This window comes from Crocuta crocuta, unplaced genomic scaffold (assembly GCF_008692635.1).
Source record: "Crocuta crocuta isolate KB4526 unplaced genomic scaffold, BGI_CrCroc_1.0 scaffold218, whole genome shotgun sequence".
Classification (NCBI taxonomy): domain Eukaryota; kingdom Metazoa; phylum Chordata; class Mammalia; order Carnivora; family Hyaenidae; genus Crocuta; species Crocuta crocuta.
The window spans coordinates 1,765,755-1,783,890 of record NW_027533170.1 but is presented as its reverse complement, the minus strand read 5'-3'; the positions used below and the strand labels follow the sequence as shown (position 1 = coordinate 1,783,890).

General features: G+C 41.5%; 1 protein-coding gene and 1 pseudogene across 3 annotated transcripts in view; one reads left to right on the top strand and one right to left on the bottom strand.

Moving 5' to 3' along the window:
• TNFAIP8 (TNF alpha induced protein 8) overlaps positions 1-3,372 on the top strand; it is a 130,077-nt gene extending 126,705 nt beyond the window's left edge. For all 3 annotated transcript variants that reach the window (XM_077746322.1, XM_077746321.1, XM_077746320.1), the window contains exon 2: positions 1,751-3,372. In XM_077746322.1, the coding sequence (XP_077602448.1) occupies positions 1,751-2,316 (566 nt within the window). In that variant the 3' untranslated portion in view covers positions 2,317-3,372. The remainder of the gene's footprint in view (positions 1-1,750) is intronic.
• LOC144216872 (large ribosomal subunit protein uL14 pseudogene) lies at positions 2,920-17,316 on the bottom strand (annotated as a pseudogene).
• Positions 17,317-18,136: the final 820 nt, after the last annotated feature.

Below are 18,136 nucleotides of genomic sequence, written 5' to 3'. Positions count from 1 at the left end.
AATGGAAGATGGGCCGTGGTCTTGATGTGGTAATATTAACTACGTGTGTGGCATTTATTTTGATACAAACTCTTTAGTGTAGATTAACTCATACACTCTTTTGCAAACCTTTAGGAATAGAACTGGACTTACTTGATGAGAATATAACAAAGCTTGGAAACCTTCACATACTGGCTGTTGCTCATGCTTTTTCACTTTCCTTTTCTTTCTCCAAATATATTTCACTTCTTCTTCCACAGTTTCAGATCATGTTTCAGACATTCAAATATCGACATCGGTGAGGGCACTGTTTCTCGTTCAGTGAAGGCATTCTTTGAGGACTTACGGCCCTGTATATTTCTAAATGACATTCTGATGATTGGGAACCACTTTGTGCCAGAATGTATCCCAGAGCTACATTAGTCCAAATGTCAAATCTAACATGGCAGTGCCACACTGAGAGAGACACTCTTCTTATACACTGTCCCAGCCTGGATTAGGGAGTGGCCGCCTTTTTACTTCCTGCCACTAGTTATCCAAACCAGAAATAATTGTATATCACTGATGCCCTGACTCATCCCTACATATCTGTATTTTTGGTCTTTTTATCTTTCATTAACACATCACTGCTTTAAAACACCCAGTCCTGGGCTTATACAATGGTATATAAGAGAGAGTAACTGCTCTTGGCTCTAAAGTGGGAATGGAAACCCTCCTCCTCTCCCAAAACTCCAGCTCTGAGGACCTAGAGGGAGAGGGAGAAAGCAGTTTGGTGGAGTAGCATGCATAGAGTGGGGGAATATTTAGGGGAAAGACTAAACTTGGTTTGGGGAGTAAACATGTACTGAGCATTTTCACTGGCTGGCTGTAAGCTGGGAGCACGATACAGTGTTTTGTGAATATTTAATATGCACGACTATTGTTATGTGTATCTTACACTCCTGTCAAATTCAGTTATGGGCATTTCAAAAGCAAACTATGAGCATCAGCTTTTTCAAAGTGTGTTATTCATGGAGCACATGTCATTGGCTCATAAAAGTGTGGTCATTTCCTCATAATGTATAAAAGATGTATAAACGTTTAAAGGGAACAAATAATGGCCCTTCATCAGAAATAACGAGTGACAATAAGCCTTCCAAGGAATATTCTTCTCTAAGACTCAACTTCCAGCAGTTGAAATTCAGGGCCCTTAAGATGAGCACACTGCGTAGAGGCGGGCCAGTGTCTCAGGAACTTTGACTTTTTTGCAGCTGAAGTTTAAAATGGGCCTCTCCTTTTGATTGGCTTCCATGAATTTGCTGCTTTACACAATGTGGTTTTGCTCTGTATCCTTCTTACATGTAAAGGGAGTTCTTTAAATTGTTCTTGGTGACTGGTGCCCAGAGGACAGTTGTGGGTTGATTTTATATTTGAGGGGGGAGGTATTATAAAACTAAACTGGGGGGAAATTACGTAAAAAATGACTCCCTCGTGAGACATACCATTTTTATAAACAGAAAAAGTTGTCTTTGGGAAAGCTGTCCCCTTCAACTGCGAAACAAAGTAGTGACTATATAGCAGAAGGCATAAAACACTTGAGTTGTCAGAGACCTTAAAGATTATGCACAACAACCCGTTCATTTCATGAGGACCTAACACCCAGAAGTGTAGTCAAGTTTTTCCTTCTTTTCTGAACAGAAACAAATGTGAGCAGATGAGAGCCAACCCTGTCGTGGGCACATGAGAAGGAAAATACTCCTTAATATCTGTGTTTTTCTTTGCTTCCTTTCAGTGGCCACAGATGTCTTCAATTCCAAAAACCTGGCCGTGCAGGCACAAAAGAAGATCTTGGGGAAAATGGTGTCCAAATCTATCGCCACCACCCTCATCGATGATACAAGCAGCGAGGTCCTGGATGAGCTGTACCGAGTGACCAAGGAGTACACCCAGAACAAGAAGGAGGCAGAAAAGATCATCAAGAACCTCATCAAAACAGTCATCAAGCTGGCCATTCTCTACAGGAACAACCAGTTTAACCAAGATGAGCTGGCGCTGATGGAAAAGTTTAAGAAGAAGGTTCACCAGCTGGCCATGACCGTGGTCAGCTTCCATCAGGTGGAGTACACCTTTGACCGGAACGTATTGTCCCGGCTGCTGAATGAATGCAGAGAGTTGCTTCACCAGATCATCCAGCGCCACCTCACTGCCAAGTCACACGGACGGGTTAATAACGTCTTCGACCATTTCTCAGATTGTGATTTTTTAGCTGCCTTATATAACCCCTTTGGAAATTTTAAGCCCCACTTACAAAAACTCTGTGATGGTGTCAACAAAATGCTGGATGAGGAGAACATTTGAGCATGTGAATGAAGACTGACTGCTCATGATTTATTTGAAAATGGAGCACTGCTGATGTATGAAGGAAGAAAAATTTTTTTTTAAGATTACACATGGTTCAGAAAGACTTTGGCCAATTCAATTGTTAGACGTTAATGGTAATGTCTTATGCAACTCGTTTTATTGGAAGAAAAGCATAGTGCCAAAAACCCTACTGGTTAACAGATCGTGGGAGAAGTGTATGTATGATGCAAATACAGAGTTATACCAAGAAAAAGTATGTATGGCTCTGAGCCTCAAGGCATCTGTTTAGGGCAGTTGATAGTACATTGGATATTTCTAATGTGTACAGTTATGTATTTTGATTCACTATTATTCCTTACTTTGTGTATGTACCCCTGTTAAAAAGCTGAGGTCTTTCTCTCACTGTCATTGCTCCTTTTGAAACAATTTCACTTTCAAGTTTACCTTTTGTTAAATACTCTTGCGTTAAAGATTGTGCCGCTGACATTTGAGAATTAAGTTTTCATTGAGAATTAAGACATTCAGGAATTAAGGCGGCCAGATTGGACTCAGAAAAATGGAAAAACTGCTTCTCTGAAATCAATATTGTAGGAACCAACTTTAGGTGACATCACGAATACCGTTTGCTGTATGAATACACTTCTGGAGTCGAGTCCTGGTTTTTAGTACCAACAGTCCTTCGTCCAAAACGTGGTAATTCTTGAAGATGTGCTGGTAGCGTCTCTATTTTTAGTATCGATTTCAAATGTAAGAGACACAGAGGAGAATCTAGGTGGTTCTTGTAGAAGTAAGTGGTATTAACACAGTTACAACAATCTTTATTTTAGAGAGGAGCCCATCAAAATAACGTAGGGGCATAGGGACCTACAAGGAAGAAACCATATTGCTGTAGAACACAAGAATGAAAATAAGAAATGAAAATAAACACATTTCCATGTTTAATAAGGTTTGATACGTAAATAAAGAATGTCACTTTTTTATTTAACTGTAAGGTTTTTGCTATTTTGTTATATGCTATTTTGATGAGTAAACCAAAGAATCTGTGCATTCTAAGCAGTTTGTGTGTTGTTTGTATATAATTTTACATGTAGGCATCATCTTATTTTAACATTTTTTTTAAGTTTATTTATTTTTGAGAGAGAGACAGAGCTTGAGCAGGGGAGAGGCAGAGAGAGAGGAAGACAGAATCCGAAGCAGGCTCCAGGATGCGGCGCCTGGGTGGCTTAGTCTGTTAAGCGTCCGACTTTCGCTTAGGTCATGATCTCGCAGTTCGTGGGTTCGGTCCCCGCGACGGGCTCTGTGCTGACTGCCAGCTCAGAGCCTGGAGCCTGTTTCAGTCTGTGACTCCCTCTCTCTCTGACCCTCTCCTGTTCACGTTANGGCTCCAGGCTCTGAGCTGTCAGCACAGAGCCCAACCTGGGGCTTGAACCCATGAACTGTGATCATGATCAGAGCCGAAGCAGAGCACTTAACCGACTGAGCCACCCAGGCACCTTCTTATTTTATAAAAAAGAAACGGAAGCCCACTGGCCAACTATCAGGAAATAACAGACTTAACTACCAGCCCTAAATATTTGCATTGTCACTGTGTCTGTGATTGAGTGTATTCTTTTGCCTTGAATTTCCCTGCCTCCCAGAACAGTGACATTAACATAGTAATTCACCGGGAAAGGTCCCGCAACTTAAAACTCCAGAGGTTGAGATCTGTTTGAACCCACTTCAGCCTGAAGGAGGAGGTACGTTTCTCTGGGTTCCTCATGTGCTTGTCCCAGACCAGCAGTGGAGGCTGTGTGTCTCTTTGTTTGATATTAAATCCTTGACACCAAGATTAGAACAGAAATGACCGATCTCACATCACCGCACAGGTAGGTGATTCTGAGATATTATAACCATAGCATAACGGCAGCAGAAATGACCCCCATCGCTTCATAACCTGCTAAGTCACCTATAAGTTTAGTTCGGCAGCCTTCCATGGCCTTACTGACTTGAGCTTACTTCTGGCCTCTGCTTTCCTTACACGGCAAGGCTGGGAGTGCGGTCTTAAGGAGCTTCAGATCTGGTGCTTTCCTGTTCTCTCCCAGGTCTCCCTCAGCAGAGGCGTGCAAAATGGACGCCCTTGGCCGTTGGAGGGTGCTTCTTGCTCCTCTCTAGCTATGGAAAGGACCCACTAGAGAGAGGATAAGTTTAGATCCGTCTGGGCACATTTTGGATCATAGAGTTGTGCCTGCAGGTAAGCCATCAAATGTGCTTGAGGGAGGGAGCAAGCAACCCTCAAGCTCACACAGAAGGAAGGCAGTGAGGACTCCCCGGAAGGAGGGAGTCCTGTTAGCTGCCAATTCAGCAGCATGTTCAGGAGAGAACCCATCTCCTTATCAATCCTGTGCTGTAAGGATGCCTTAGGGATGAGCTACAAAGTCTTTTTTTTTTAGATTACAAAAAATTTTTTTAAGTTTATTTTGAGAGAGAGCGAGAGATGAGCAGGGGAGGGGCAGAGAGAGAAGGAGAGAAGGGGAGAGAATCTCAAGCAGGTTCCGCACCATCAGCACAGAGCCGGATGTGGGGCTCAAACTCATGAACCATGAGATCATGACCTGAGCCAAAACCAAGAGTCCGGCACTTAACTGACTGAGCCACCCAGGCGCCCTAACTGCAACATATTGATCTGCAAGTTCATTTCTGATGCAATCAGACTCCCCTGTGCATGAATTTAATTTTGCAGGGACGGTTGGGAAAGTTGGAGAGGATCCAAATGTGCTTAGGATAGGTAATTCTGAGCCAAGTTAATAGTCATTTGGGGGCCTTAACATTTTAAAAAGTTGAGTCTTTTACATTTTAGAAAATAAATCATGACTTGTGTTAGAAATTGATTTTTTTAAAAGTTTGTGCTGATGGCTTTTCTGCAAATATTATGAGTTAATATAATACAGGTGAGTGATAATATTAGGTGCTAACAGGTGACACAGAGTGGTTATTAGGTTCCAGACACAAAGATGAGGAAAGTACGGCAAGGAAAATTAAGGAATTTGCCCAAGTTCACAAAGCCTATTAAGTGTCAAAACCAGGATATCCATAAAACCTATTTTTCTTTAAATGTGGTATGGATAAAGACACTTCAGACAAGAATGGGCAGTGTGCTTCTGAAGTGGTTTTTCACACAGTGGCATATGGGACGGTACTTATACAGGTCTGATCTATTCTCTTAAGATCTGAGTATGATTTCATACAGAGATATTGTATGAACTTTTCAACAGAGCTTCTCATTTGGGGACTTCTCGTGGCTCAAATTTCAGTCCCCTCCAGAACTTCAGTTCAAGGAGCTCACAACCAGCGATGACTAGGAACACTGATGGGTGGGGCACAGTGTGCCCCTCCGCTCAGGCAGTCTTTGCATGGATGAGAAGGGCCCTGTTACATGCCCACAACCAAAACAGAAGCAACCTTCGCCATTGTGTTCCCCAGCAAAGGTATGGCTTTACTTGGAAACATTACCATTATTTTGCCAGGTTTAGATGCTGGAAATACCTGAATGAGTTAGTTTAAAAGATGTTTTACTGTTTATCTATTATTTTTGAAAGAGAGCAACACAGCATGAGTGGGGAAGGGGCAGAGAGGCTCCAGACTCTGCGCTGTCAGCACAGAGCCTGATGGGGGACTCAAACTCACGAGCCATGAAATCATGATCTTAGCTGAAGTTGGACAGTCAACCGACCAAGCCACCCAGGTGCCCCAGGATTTTTACTGAGAATTTTGATTTATCCTTGAGATCCATGATGAGACCCTGTAATTATAACTTAGCATACCAATCTTGACAGATACTAAATCAAAGATTACCATCTCTAACCATTTGATGAAATATCTGTAGTGAATATCTAAGTGCTATGTAATTGCTAGAAAATTAAAGTATCCTAATAGAATAAATTTAATTAGCATGTTAATAAGATTTATAATATTTTTTCATTTTTTGTCAAGCTTGCCTTTCCGAACTTGCATTATCTAAACTAGTTGAACTTTGTAGTGTTTGAAAAAAAATCACTGTTTTATTTGATATAATGCATTCCTGGGCATAAAGCTTCTATGTAATTTGTCAAACTCAAATCAGGTTTTAGAAGCCAGTGATGTTTATGAGAGATAAACTTATACCCAAGCTCTGAAAGAATTGTCCTTATGATGATTCAGATAAAGTCTTGGTAAAAACCCCCTAATGAAAACACTGAGGTACTAACCAGAAATGAGTCAACTTTTTGTTTCCAAAATGAAACAACAGGAAAATCTTCAGGAGCTTATAATCACATCGCACTATCAGGGCAAGCTATTGAAAATCCATTATTGCTTTTACGGAGGTGTTCTCATGGTTACTTACATATGCCCAGAGCCAGAAAAACACTTTTATCTCAGGGAATTTCCCAAAATGGAAACATTTGTGCGTAACCAGCCAAAGATGTGTTTTTATGTCTGTCTAGCCAAATACGTGTTTTCCATCCAGCAATGAACATCAGCCCCATGTTCTAGGGGACAAGACACTCCAAAAACGTCCCGTCTGCTGAGCCCTGAAAAAGGATACAGACAAGTCAGCCAGCGTTCACAGTTAAGAGAAAAACATCTGTGCTTTGGAAAATGTTCTTCAGTACAGAGAATTGTGCTCTAAATCCACCAAATTTCAATGAGATCTTTGCAAGATAAGCCAGCTGATCTCTATGGCCCCCTCATCTTCCTTCATGGGTGGCTGAGGAAATTCTCTGCCCGCCTCACTAATAGATGCATAACCATTTCTGCCTCGTGGAGATAATGTGCTGATCTGGTGCTTGGGGTTGGTTGGCTTGTTTTTAATTCCAGTATAGTTAACATACAGTATTATATTAGTTTCAGATGTACAATTTAGCGATGCAGCACTCTCACATACAATGCCCGAGGCTCATTGCGAGTGCCCTCCCTAATCCACATCTATCTCACCCTTCTTCCCACTCACCTCCCCTCAGGTAACCACTAGTTTGTTCTCTCTAGTTAAGAGTTTTTTTAGTATTTTTGTTCTTAGCACACGGAAAGAATATGTGATTTATTTTTAAAGTGTGTGTTTTGATTCACAGAACAACCTTAGACAATGTGCTTCTCTGTACTTCGGTTTTTTTCATTTAAAAGCTGATGGATTGAGACACCTGGGTGGCTCAGTCGGTTAAGTCTCTGACTTTGGCTCAGGTCATGACCTCACCATTCTTGGGGTCCCACATTGGGCTCTGCGCTGACGGTGTGGATCTCGCTTGGGATTCTCTCCTTCTCTCTGTCCCTCCCCCACTTGTACTTTCTCTCTTAAAATAAATAGACTTTAAAAAACTTAAAAAGTAAATAAAAGCTGATGGATGAATTAAGTCACTTAAACCTGCCTGATGTGAGGTATAAATATAAGGCACAAAAGTGAAAACTGTGAGTACACATACCTGGATTGTCACCATTATCTGGGATGATCAATGTTGTATGAGAGAGAAATCCAGGTTCCATTTTCCCACAAATGAGCCACCACTCAACCGACCCAAGTGACAGTTCAGCAGCTCTTACTGCTCTTTCCTAAGACCATGTATTATCCCAAAAGGATAAATACTTGCAAAGCAAGTCATGCATTTTTATAAGACATTTAATGTCCTGGAAGAGGACTTGCTGATAATTAAATTGTTGATATTATTGCTATTCCCTAATCATACAGACTGTGTTCTCATGACCAATGAGTCACATTTTTAACTTGCTGAAAACACTCGCTGAGCTTGCAGTGAAATCGACGAGTGGAAATATTCCACAGTATTTTCAAACACCATGCGTTGGGAGTTTGGCATCTCTTCCTCCCGGGAACTCACTGGTGGGTGGTCAGGTGGAATCCTGCGGTGACAGAGGGCATGTGCAGATAAAGCCAACGTGTCTTGCTCGTGTCTGCCAGTAACCTCTCTCCCCTTATCTGAACTTCAAATAGGATCAGCTACCTCACATTCTCATTTTAAGAACAAAACCAGGGGAGACTGGGTGGCTCAGTCGGTTGAGCATCCAACTTCAGCTCAGGTCATGATATCACAGTTTGTGGGTTTGTGCCCTACATCAGTCTCTGTGCTGACAGCTCAGAGCCTGGAGCCTGTTTTGGATTCTGTGTCCCCTTCTCTCTCTGCCCCTCACCTACTTGTGCTCTGTCTCTCTCTGTCTCTCAGAAATAAATAAATAAATAAATAAATAAATAAATAAATAAAATAATAATTTAAATAAATTTTTAAAAAAAGAATAAAACCAAAACACGGTTTAAACCTGAAGGCTGTCCCTTTCTTTGTGAGGTATTATTTATCAATGGCCTTTTGCTCTTTGCAAACAAGTGGTGAAAATAAGCCTGGAAACTTACATTAAACAACAGACTTCCAAAGCCCGAGAGAATTTCATTAATTTCTGGGTTCCTTAAAAAAGTTTTTTTGCTTTCAATTTAGGAAAATTCTCTTGGGTTGAGTTGTTGAAAGAAATGGTTTCCAGCCATTACTTATACATGATCTCTTAGCCAATTACGTTCGGAATCTCTTCAATTATGTTATCATTCCTGTAGGCTTTAGTTTTCTATTGCTACGTAATAAGCCATCCGAAAATTTAGTGGTTTAAGACAACAGCCATTTTGGGGGCATCTGGGTGGCTCAGTGGATTATGCATCCGACTTCGGCTCAGGTCATAATCTTATAATTCAAGCCCCACATCAGGCTCTGTGCTGTCACCGTGGAGCCTGCTTAGGTTCCCTTCTCTCTGTCCCTTCCCAGCTCGTTCTCTCTCTCTCTCAAAAATAAATAAACATTAAAGAAAAAAAACCACAACCATTTTTTTCTCCCATGATTCTGTGGGTTGACCAGGCATAACTGGTCAGTGTCTTTAGTGGCTGTGGTCACATAGTGGCTCAGACTGGAGTCTTCTGGAGATTTGAATGCCATTGTGCCAACCTCCCCTCTTCTCCTGGTCTCGACTTATTAGTCAGGGCACCCAAAGGTGTAGGAGTAGAAATTTCCAGACCTTCTTAAGACAAACGCCCAGCACAGTCACACTCTTCCTTCTGTCCCATTCTACTGGTTAAAACAAACTACAGGCTATGTGTAGGGTCCTCAAGACGACCTTCAGATTTGATGATTTGCTAGAAAGACTTGCAGAACTCAGAAAAGCTGTTCTATTCACAATTAAGGTTTATTACAGTGAAAGGATATGGATTAGAATTAGCAAAGTTTGAAAAAAGGCACATGGGAGAGAATCCAAGAGGAATCAGTTGGAAGCTTCCAGTTGTCTTCTTCCAGTAGAGTGTTACAGATACCATTCAATTGTCCTGTCAAAGATGCTTGACAACAGGCACAGTGTGGCCAACCAGCAAAGCTCACAGGAGCCTTGATGTCCGGGTGTTTATTAGGAGTCACTCAGGTAGGTCTGGAATGCCCACATGACTGACCTTAGTTACTTAGTCTCTAGAACCTCTAGGGGTCACACCATTACAGGATAATCCAAAGTCCCAGGCAAATAAAACAGAAGTTAATCAGAAATCACATTGTTAGCAAAAACTATCTGGCTCAGCCCAAGGCATTTGATACACAAAGACACTCTTAATTAAAAGAGGATATATCAAGGATTTAAAGATTATCTCTAGCAAGTCAAGGGTCCATCCTTTCTTTGGATTCCATGAGGTTTTGTTTGTTTGTTTTTAAATTTATTGCAAGACTGAGAGAAAGCATGAGTCCGGGAGTAGCAGAGAGACAGAGAGAGAGAGAATCCCTAGCCGGTTCCGCACTGCCAGTGTAGAGCCAGATTCGATGCTCGAACTCACAAACCGTGAGATCATGCCCTGAGCCAAAGTGGGACACTAAACCGACCGAGATACCAGGCGCCCTTGGATTGTACAACTTTTGATCATCCCAAGCCTTCTGAGTTACCCCTTTACTGCATGTAAAACCAACTACGATTTGGCATAAGAAGACCTCCACAGGGGCATGAAATCTATGATACTTGGCTTTCTGGCTCCATCTTTGAAAACTAGGTACCATATCATTATTTTCCCCCCTTGAGTCCAACAGAGGTAACAGAGTACTTAGTGCATCTTGTGTTCTTCACGGGACAGTCTGTTTTAACTGGAAACGAATATATATGAAAAAAAAATACATGAAATAACAGTGGGCTAACCTGTTAATAACCACGTTCTTGTCCATATGCAGATGTGCATCTCATCTGTGCCTGGAAGTTAATCTACTCAATTCAAAAAATGATGCCTGGGGGCGCCTGGGTGGCTTAGTCGGTTAAGCGTCCGACTTTCGCTTAGGTCATGCTCTCGCGGTTCCTGGGTTCGAGCCCCGCATCGGGCTCTGTGCTGACTGCCAGCTCAGAGCCTGGAGCCTGTTTCAGTCTGTGACTCCCTCTCTCTCTAACCCTCCCCTGCTCACACTGTCTCTCTCTCTCTCTCTCTCTCCTAGAAATAAATAAAAAATATTTTTAAAAAAATGATGCCTGAACATCTTTTTTTTTTTAATTTTTAACGTTTATTCATTTTTGAGAGACAGAGAGAGACAGAGCATGAGTGGGGGAGGAGCATAGAGAGAGAAAAAGAGACACAGGATCTGAAGCTCTGAGAGTTCAGAGTCCAACGTGAGACTCAGACTCAACAAACCATGAGATCATGACCTGAGCTGAAGTCGGCTGCTCGGCCAACCGAGCCAGCCAGGCGCCCATATGCCTGAACACCTTCTTATGTGTCCAACACCAATCTGGGCCCTCAAACCAGACAAGAATATCTGATTCCTGTACCTGAGGACTTGACCAACACAAGGACACTACCCTTGCACAGGCAAGTTAGTTCAATATGGAGATTCCCGAGATGAGGAGGATCCCAAGAAAAGGTCAGTTGGCTCCAAATAGGCTGTGTGGCTTTACAATTTTCAAACTGTTCTTGAATTTTAAAATTGATGTTCTAAGAGCAATATACTCATAGTAATGGCAGATTTCTTTTTCAAAAGCAAGGACAAATACGTCTGTGTGTGCATGACAGTATGGGTAAGAGAAAAATATTTGCAGCCCTTCTTTTTCTTCATTCAAAATGATCAAATGATCGTAAACCAGTCCATGGCAAAATGTAGACTGCAAACTCTGCTGAATGGAAGAATCTAAGTAAAACCTAAGAAGTAACATTTTAGTTAACATTTAATGAATATTTTAATTCTTGGGAAAATATGAGAAATAGCAACGTGGAAGACTATTTACTTTTTAAATTAATGAATTAATTAATTAATTTTGTCTTAAAGATGAGGGGCACCTGGGTGGCTCAGTCAGCTGAGCGTGAGACTTCAGCTCAGGTCATGATCTCACCGTTTGTGAGTTCGGGCTCCTTCGGGCTCTGTGCTGACAGCTCAGAGACTGGAACCTGCTTCGGATTCTGCGTTCCCCCTCTCACCTCCTCCCCTGCTGATACTCTCTCTCTCTCTCTCCCTCTTAAAAATAAATAAAACATTAAAAAAATTAGAAGATGAAATTTATTTCAAAGGCCTTCATGTAAAGCAATCAGACATGGATAAACTTTTATAATAAGCTTTTCAAACACATCTTTTTAATATCTATCTTTTTTTCTTGAGATGACAATAGCAATACTAAGTATTATGATCTCTTTTTTATTCAGATGAACTCTTTTCAAGATTAATGATTACTACCAATACTTGACTTTTACTGCTCTGTGAAGGCAAGACAGAAACATGATATTTTCGAATTATTTTCTATTTCCTATGAACTATTTTATAGTAAAAAAATTATTTGGTACTATGTGTTCTTTATGTTCAAATTCTTTTTTTTTAATTTTTAAAAATGTTTTATTTATTTCTGAGAGAGATAGACACAGCTTGAGCAGGGGAGGGTGAGAGAGAGAGGGAGACACAGAATTTGAAACAGGCTCCAGGCGCTGAGCTAGCCGTCAGCACAGAGCCCAATGCAGAGCTCGAACTCACAGACCATGAGATCATGACCTGAGCCGAAGTTGGACGCTCAATCGACTGAGCCACCCAGGTGCCCCTAAGGTAGTTACTTTTAACATTAAATGCTTGGGGAGGATGCCATGTTTCCCTGGCTAGCTGTATCAGAGAGCTAGAGTTTCAACCAAGAATCTTCACATGCTAAATTCAGCCACAATTAAAGATTCTCTCAAATTCTTTAATAAAAATTACCAAATGCATGAGCCTAAATGTATCAAAGTTAAATATTTCAAGTTACCATATAAAATCAGACACAGTAAAATAAGAAGATCTGTCATTCATTATCTCTAGGGCACCTTACTCTAAAAGAGTTTTCTTTTTTTTTTCTTTTTAAATGTTTTATTTATTTCTGAGAGAGAGAGAGCATGAGCAGGGGAGGGTCAGAGAGAGAGGGAGACACAGAATCTGAAACAGCCTCCAGGCTCTGAGCTGGCAGTCAGCACAGAGCCCGACACGGGGCTTGAACCATGGGATCATAACCTAAGCCAAGGTTGGACGCTTAACAGACTGAGCCACCCAGGAGCCCCGGGAAGACATTTTAAAAACATCATTATTTTGGAAGTAGATTGCAGCCAAACTTATAAAGTTAGATAAACTCTGGCTTCACATCCTTGTGCTCAGTGGGGTGTATCTGCGTTCCCTGAGGCCTCAGGCCAGAACACAGAAGTGCATGGTTGAACTGGTCCAGTGAACATGGCCCTTCCATGTTTCTTGCCAGCCTAGCCAGTGAGCCAGATCCCAGTGGGTCCTGCCTACTGTTTGGGTCTGTCTGCTTGCTTGTCACTGATCACTGGCCAGCTCCATGAGTCTTCAAGAAGAAAACATTTAACAAGCAGCAATGTTCTCTTGCTTGCCAAGGAGCAGGCGTGCTGCCTGAGGAAGGAGCCCAATGTGAAGTTTAGACCTTGACTGTGTTTCATCCCCAGTGGCTTTTCCTGTGGCTCTAGACAGGGGTGCTTTTCCCTCTCATTGGATTATGTTCAGAGAATTGGTGTCCAAAGTCCTCTTTAGAGAAATCACAACACTTTCCTGATCCTCGGTGACTCATGGCAGGATTTTTTTATATCTCCTGATGACAAAAGATGGGCTTTTGAACTTTCAGTTTTAGTTTGTTCTATCTCTTGACTAACTGCATCATTTCAACCAAGAAAAATAATATAATCATGGCTGATTACTCAAAAACCTACCCTACCAGCTGAGCCGGTTTGGGTTTCATTAGCAGCCCAGGAAAGATGTCCCCTATAGTTTGTGTGAAGGGAGCGTTTGCTACATTTCTTTCTCCCAGATGTTAAAAGAAGCAATCCCGGGGTGCCTGGGTGGATCAGTCGGTTGAGCATCCGACTTCAGCTCANTCTCTCTCTCTCTCCTAAAAATAAATAAAACATTAAAAAAAATTTTTTTTAAATAAATAAAAAAATAAAAGAAGCAATCTCACCGAAAGCACACTGGCTTCTCACTCTCTTGAACTTAAGGAAAGAGAAAGTGGCCGTCTTAATAAGCGGCTCTAACTTCCTGGTTACTATCAGCAAGAACAAAGTTTAAAATGTAAGACAACAGGGGTGCCTGGGTGGCTCAGTCGGTTGAGCATCCGACTTAGGCTCAGGTCACGATCTCACAGCTTGTGAGTTCAAGCCCCGCATCAGGCTCTGTGCTGACAGCTCAGAGCCTGGAGCCTGCTTCGTATTCTGGGTCTCCCTCTCTCTCTCTCTCTGCCCCCTCCCCTACTCGTGCTCTGTTTCTTTAAAATGAATAAATGTTAAAAAAAATTTTTTTAAGGAATAAAATAAAATAAAATGTAAGACAACCTAAACTTTTCAGTCTTTTTCCAGTGCTAATGTTAATACAGATGTTTTTCCTAAGTACTTTACCTTCATGATGCCAAATGGACTAAGGCTCTGAGAGGAAAGGCCTCAAGCCCCTTCCAAGAGATTTCTTGGCTTTGCACAAGGAAGAATTCAAAAGCAACACTTTCAGAAAAAGAGACAAAGATTTATTAAGTAGAGAAGTTAAAAAAAAAAAAGTAGACAAAGAAGTGGTCTCTACTCCCAGATGGGGAAGATGACCTCCCTTTGCCTCTAATAAAGTTTTTATAAGTTTACAAGACTTAGCCAACCTTATAGGGAAAGGCTTACTCTTTAATTTTTGAGTGTATCACTTACATCGGGTGGGTAGTTTTTTCATTGTCTTAGGGTTCTGAAATGACCCACAGGGAGCAATTTTAAGAATGTTCAGCCTAGGGGCATGTGGGTGGCTCAGTCAGTTGAGCATCCGACTTCTGCTCAGGTCATGATTTCATGGTTCTTGGGTTTGAGCCTTGCATCGGCCTCCCTCTGTCAGTTTGGAGCCCACTTTGGATCTTCTGTCCCCCTCTCTCTGCGTCCCCTCCCCCTCTCTCAAAAAAAATCAACATAAAAAAAAAAATGTTCAGCCTATGTATCTTTTCCCTGCCAGAGGGAGTGGGGTCTTGGAATCTTCCATGAACTGGTTCTTGCGACTCCTTTTATGACCTGCTGACTTGTAGGTTAAGGGTCAGCCTAGAACCAAAATGGCTTTACTTTGGTCAACTTGTCTCCCTTCTCTCCTGCCTCCCTTCTGTTTAGTTTTCATGTATTTAAGAAAATCTTTCTACACATACATAAAGATTCCACTTTCAGTAAAAGAGTCTTAAATTCAGAGTTGATATGGAGCCCATTATGCATACCATACAAGCTCCAGAATCAAGAGACATGAACTAGAGAACCTAAGAAGGATAATTTGGTTCCTCCTCTCCCTCACCACTTGTGACTGTAGATGAGCTTCCACATAATACCGTGTGTTTTCATCTGACATTGCCTGATGGTAGGACACAGGAATTATGTGGTAACAACCTTGCCTGAAGGGAATGGGATTTGCAAACGCACATGGGGCTAATCGAAATGGCCAGGGTTTGGGAATGCCAACTGGTGCAGCCACTCTGGAAAACAGTATGGAGCCTCCTCAAAAAATTAAGAATAGAACTACCTTACAACCCAGCAATAACACTAGTAGGTATTTATCCAAGGGATACAGGTGTGCTGTTTTGAAGGGGCACATGCACCCAATGTTTATAGCAGCGCTATCAACAATAGCCAAAGTATGGAAAGAGCCCAAGTGTCCATCGATGGATGAATGGATGAAGAAGCTGTGGTATATATATGCACTCGAGTATTATTCGGCAACCAAAAGGAATGAAATCTTGCCATTTGCAACTATGTGGATAGAACTAGAGGGTATGATGCTAAGCAAAATTAGTCAGTCAGAGAAAGACAAATATCATATGACTTCACTCATATGAAGACTTTAAGATACAAAACAGATGAACATAAGGGAAGGGAAGCAAAAATAATATAAAAACAGGGAGGGGAACAAAGCATAAGAGACTCTTAAATATGGAGAACAGAGGGTTACTGTAGAGGGTGTGGGAGGGAGGATGGGCTACATGGGTGAGGGGCAGTAAGGAATCTACTCCTGAAATCATTGTTGCACTATATGCTAACTAACTTGGGTGTAAATTAAAAAAATATATTAAAAAAAAAAAGAAGGAAAATGGCCAGGATTGAAGGTTCTTCTCCTTCTTTTTTTTACACTTTTCTTTTTAAAATAATTAAAGACTCAGAAGAAGTAGTAAAAAAGTATAAAGAGTTCTATGTACCCTTCACCCAGATTTCTCCAGCCATGACCTGTTGTGGAAGTGCAGTACAATATCAAAACCCGGAAGTGACATCAGTATGTTGGTACCAGACTATAGACTTTATTTAATTTTCACTAAATAACGTTAATTACTTTTTTTTTTTTAAAGGATGCTCCACATGCAACATTGGAGCCAATGCGGGGCTTGAATGCATGACCCCGAGTTCAAGACCTGAACTAAGATCAAGAGTCGGATGCTTAACTTACTGAGCCACTTAGGTGCTCCTGATTCATTATGTTTTACAGCATTTGTGTGTGTAGAGTTCTATGCAATTTTATTCCATGTATAGATCTGTGTAACTACCACCTAAATCAAGATACCGAACTGTTTTAGGGGCGCCTGGATGGCTCAGTCGTTAAGTGTCCAATTCTTGGTTTGGCTCAGGTCATGATCTCATGGTTTGTGGGTTCAAGCCCTGCATTGGGCTCTGCGCTGATGGTGCAGGGCCTGCTTGGGATTCACTTCCCCCTCTCTCTCTGCCCCTACCCCACTTGTGCATGCTCTCTCTCTCTCAAAATAAACTTAAACATAATTTCAAAAAATTATAAAAAGATACAGAACCATTTGATTACCACAGAAGAATTCTCTTGGGGTGCCTGGGTGGCTCAGTCGGTTAAGTGTCCCGAATTTGGCTCANTGTCTCTCTCTGTCTCAAAAATAAATAAAAACATTTAAAAAAAATTCTCTCAAGTCACCTACCTCTTTGAGCTCACACTTCCACCTACTTCATCTTCCTCCCATCCTTAGAAACCAGTCATCTGTTCTCCAGCTCTGTGGTTTTATCATTTTGGGAATGTTGTATAAATGGGATCATAAAGTATGTAATTTTTTTGGAACAAATAATTTTTATTATTGTGTTTAGCAAAGACACCAACGAAACGTGCAATGCTGCCGGCATTGGGTGTAATACTTGGCTCCAAGTCCACACACTTCTTTGCAACTGGTCCAGTGAGGCAGAATCCTTCATTTCACCTTATATTTTACTATGACCCCCACCTTATCTTCAAAATAGAAAAATACACTGTCTTTCCCCCGGTACAACTTTCGTTTTCAAATTACCAAGGCTGCATGTACCTTCTTTCTGAGCTCTGCTATGCCTTTCTTTACTAGGGCCATCACCATGTCATCCACACCAGCAGCAGGAAGTCTGGTCAGCTGACCCTTGATCCCTTTCACAGAGATCATACAGAGATTTTTGTCAGCCTAGTTGATGACAGCTCCTACCAGAAGACCCAGGGAAATCCAGAACTTTGCACCAGAGCATTTGTGTACATGTTTTTGTGGGAAATACATTTTTATTTCTTGGAGATAAATGCCCAAGAGTGTGACTGCTGAGTCATATGGTAAATACTGCAAAATATATACATATATATTTTTCCCCCCAAAATATCTATGCCATTTTACATTCACAGAAGCCATGTATGAGAACCAGTTTCTCCAAATCCTTGCAGCATTGGGCATGGTCAATGTTTCTTACTTTAGCTGTTCTAATACGTGTGTAGTGATAGCTCATTGTGATTTTAATTAATGTCACATCTTTTCAGGATCTAATTATTTTACTTTTTTTGTTTTAAATTTCCAGCCATTGTCTTTCTTTTTTTTTTTTTAAGAGAGAGAGAGAGAGAGAGAGAGAGAGAGAGATAGCATGTGCATGAGCTAAGGAGAGGCAGAGGGAAAGGGATAGAGAATCCGAAGCAGGCTCCATCCTCAGCATGGAGCCCAATGCAGACCATGATCCCACAACCCTAGTACCTCTCAACAGGTGATGTTCCTGAGATCATGTGGGTAAAGGTAGAGGCCGATTGCCTGATCTGTGCCCCCCAACCCCCTCTCTTGGTCCTTTCCTCACCACTGGTGTGCTGCTGCTAGTTACGGTTTGAAAACGGTAGTGTGGGAGTGAGAGTGGATCAGGGGAAACTTTGATGGAAGCTCTCACAGATGAGAAGGGGAAACTTTGATGGAAGCTCTCACAGATGAGAAGACATTTGTTCTTTGTTCCAGGAAAGAGGAAGTAGCACATTTGAGGTTATTCTAGTCAAGATTAGTTCTGGTAGAGATAGAATGGCTATCTCTAAAGTTGATCCTTTCCTGTCTTCTGAACTTTCTGTCCCTT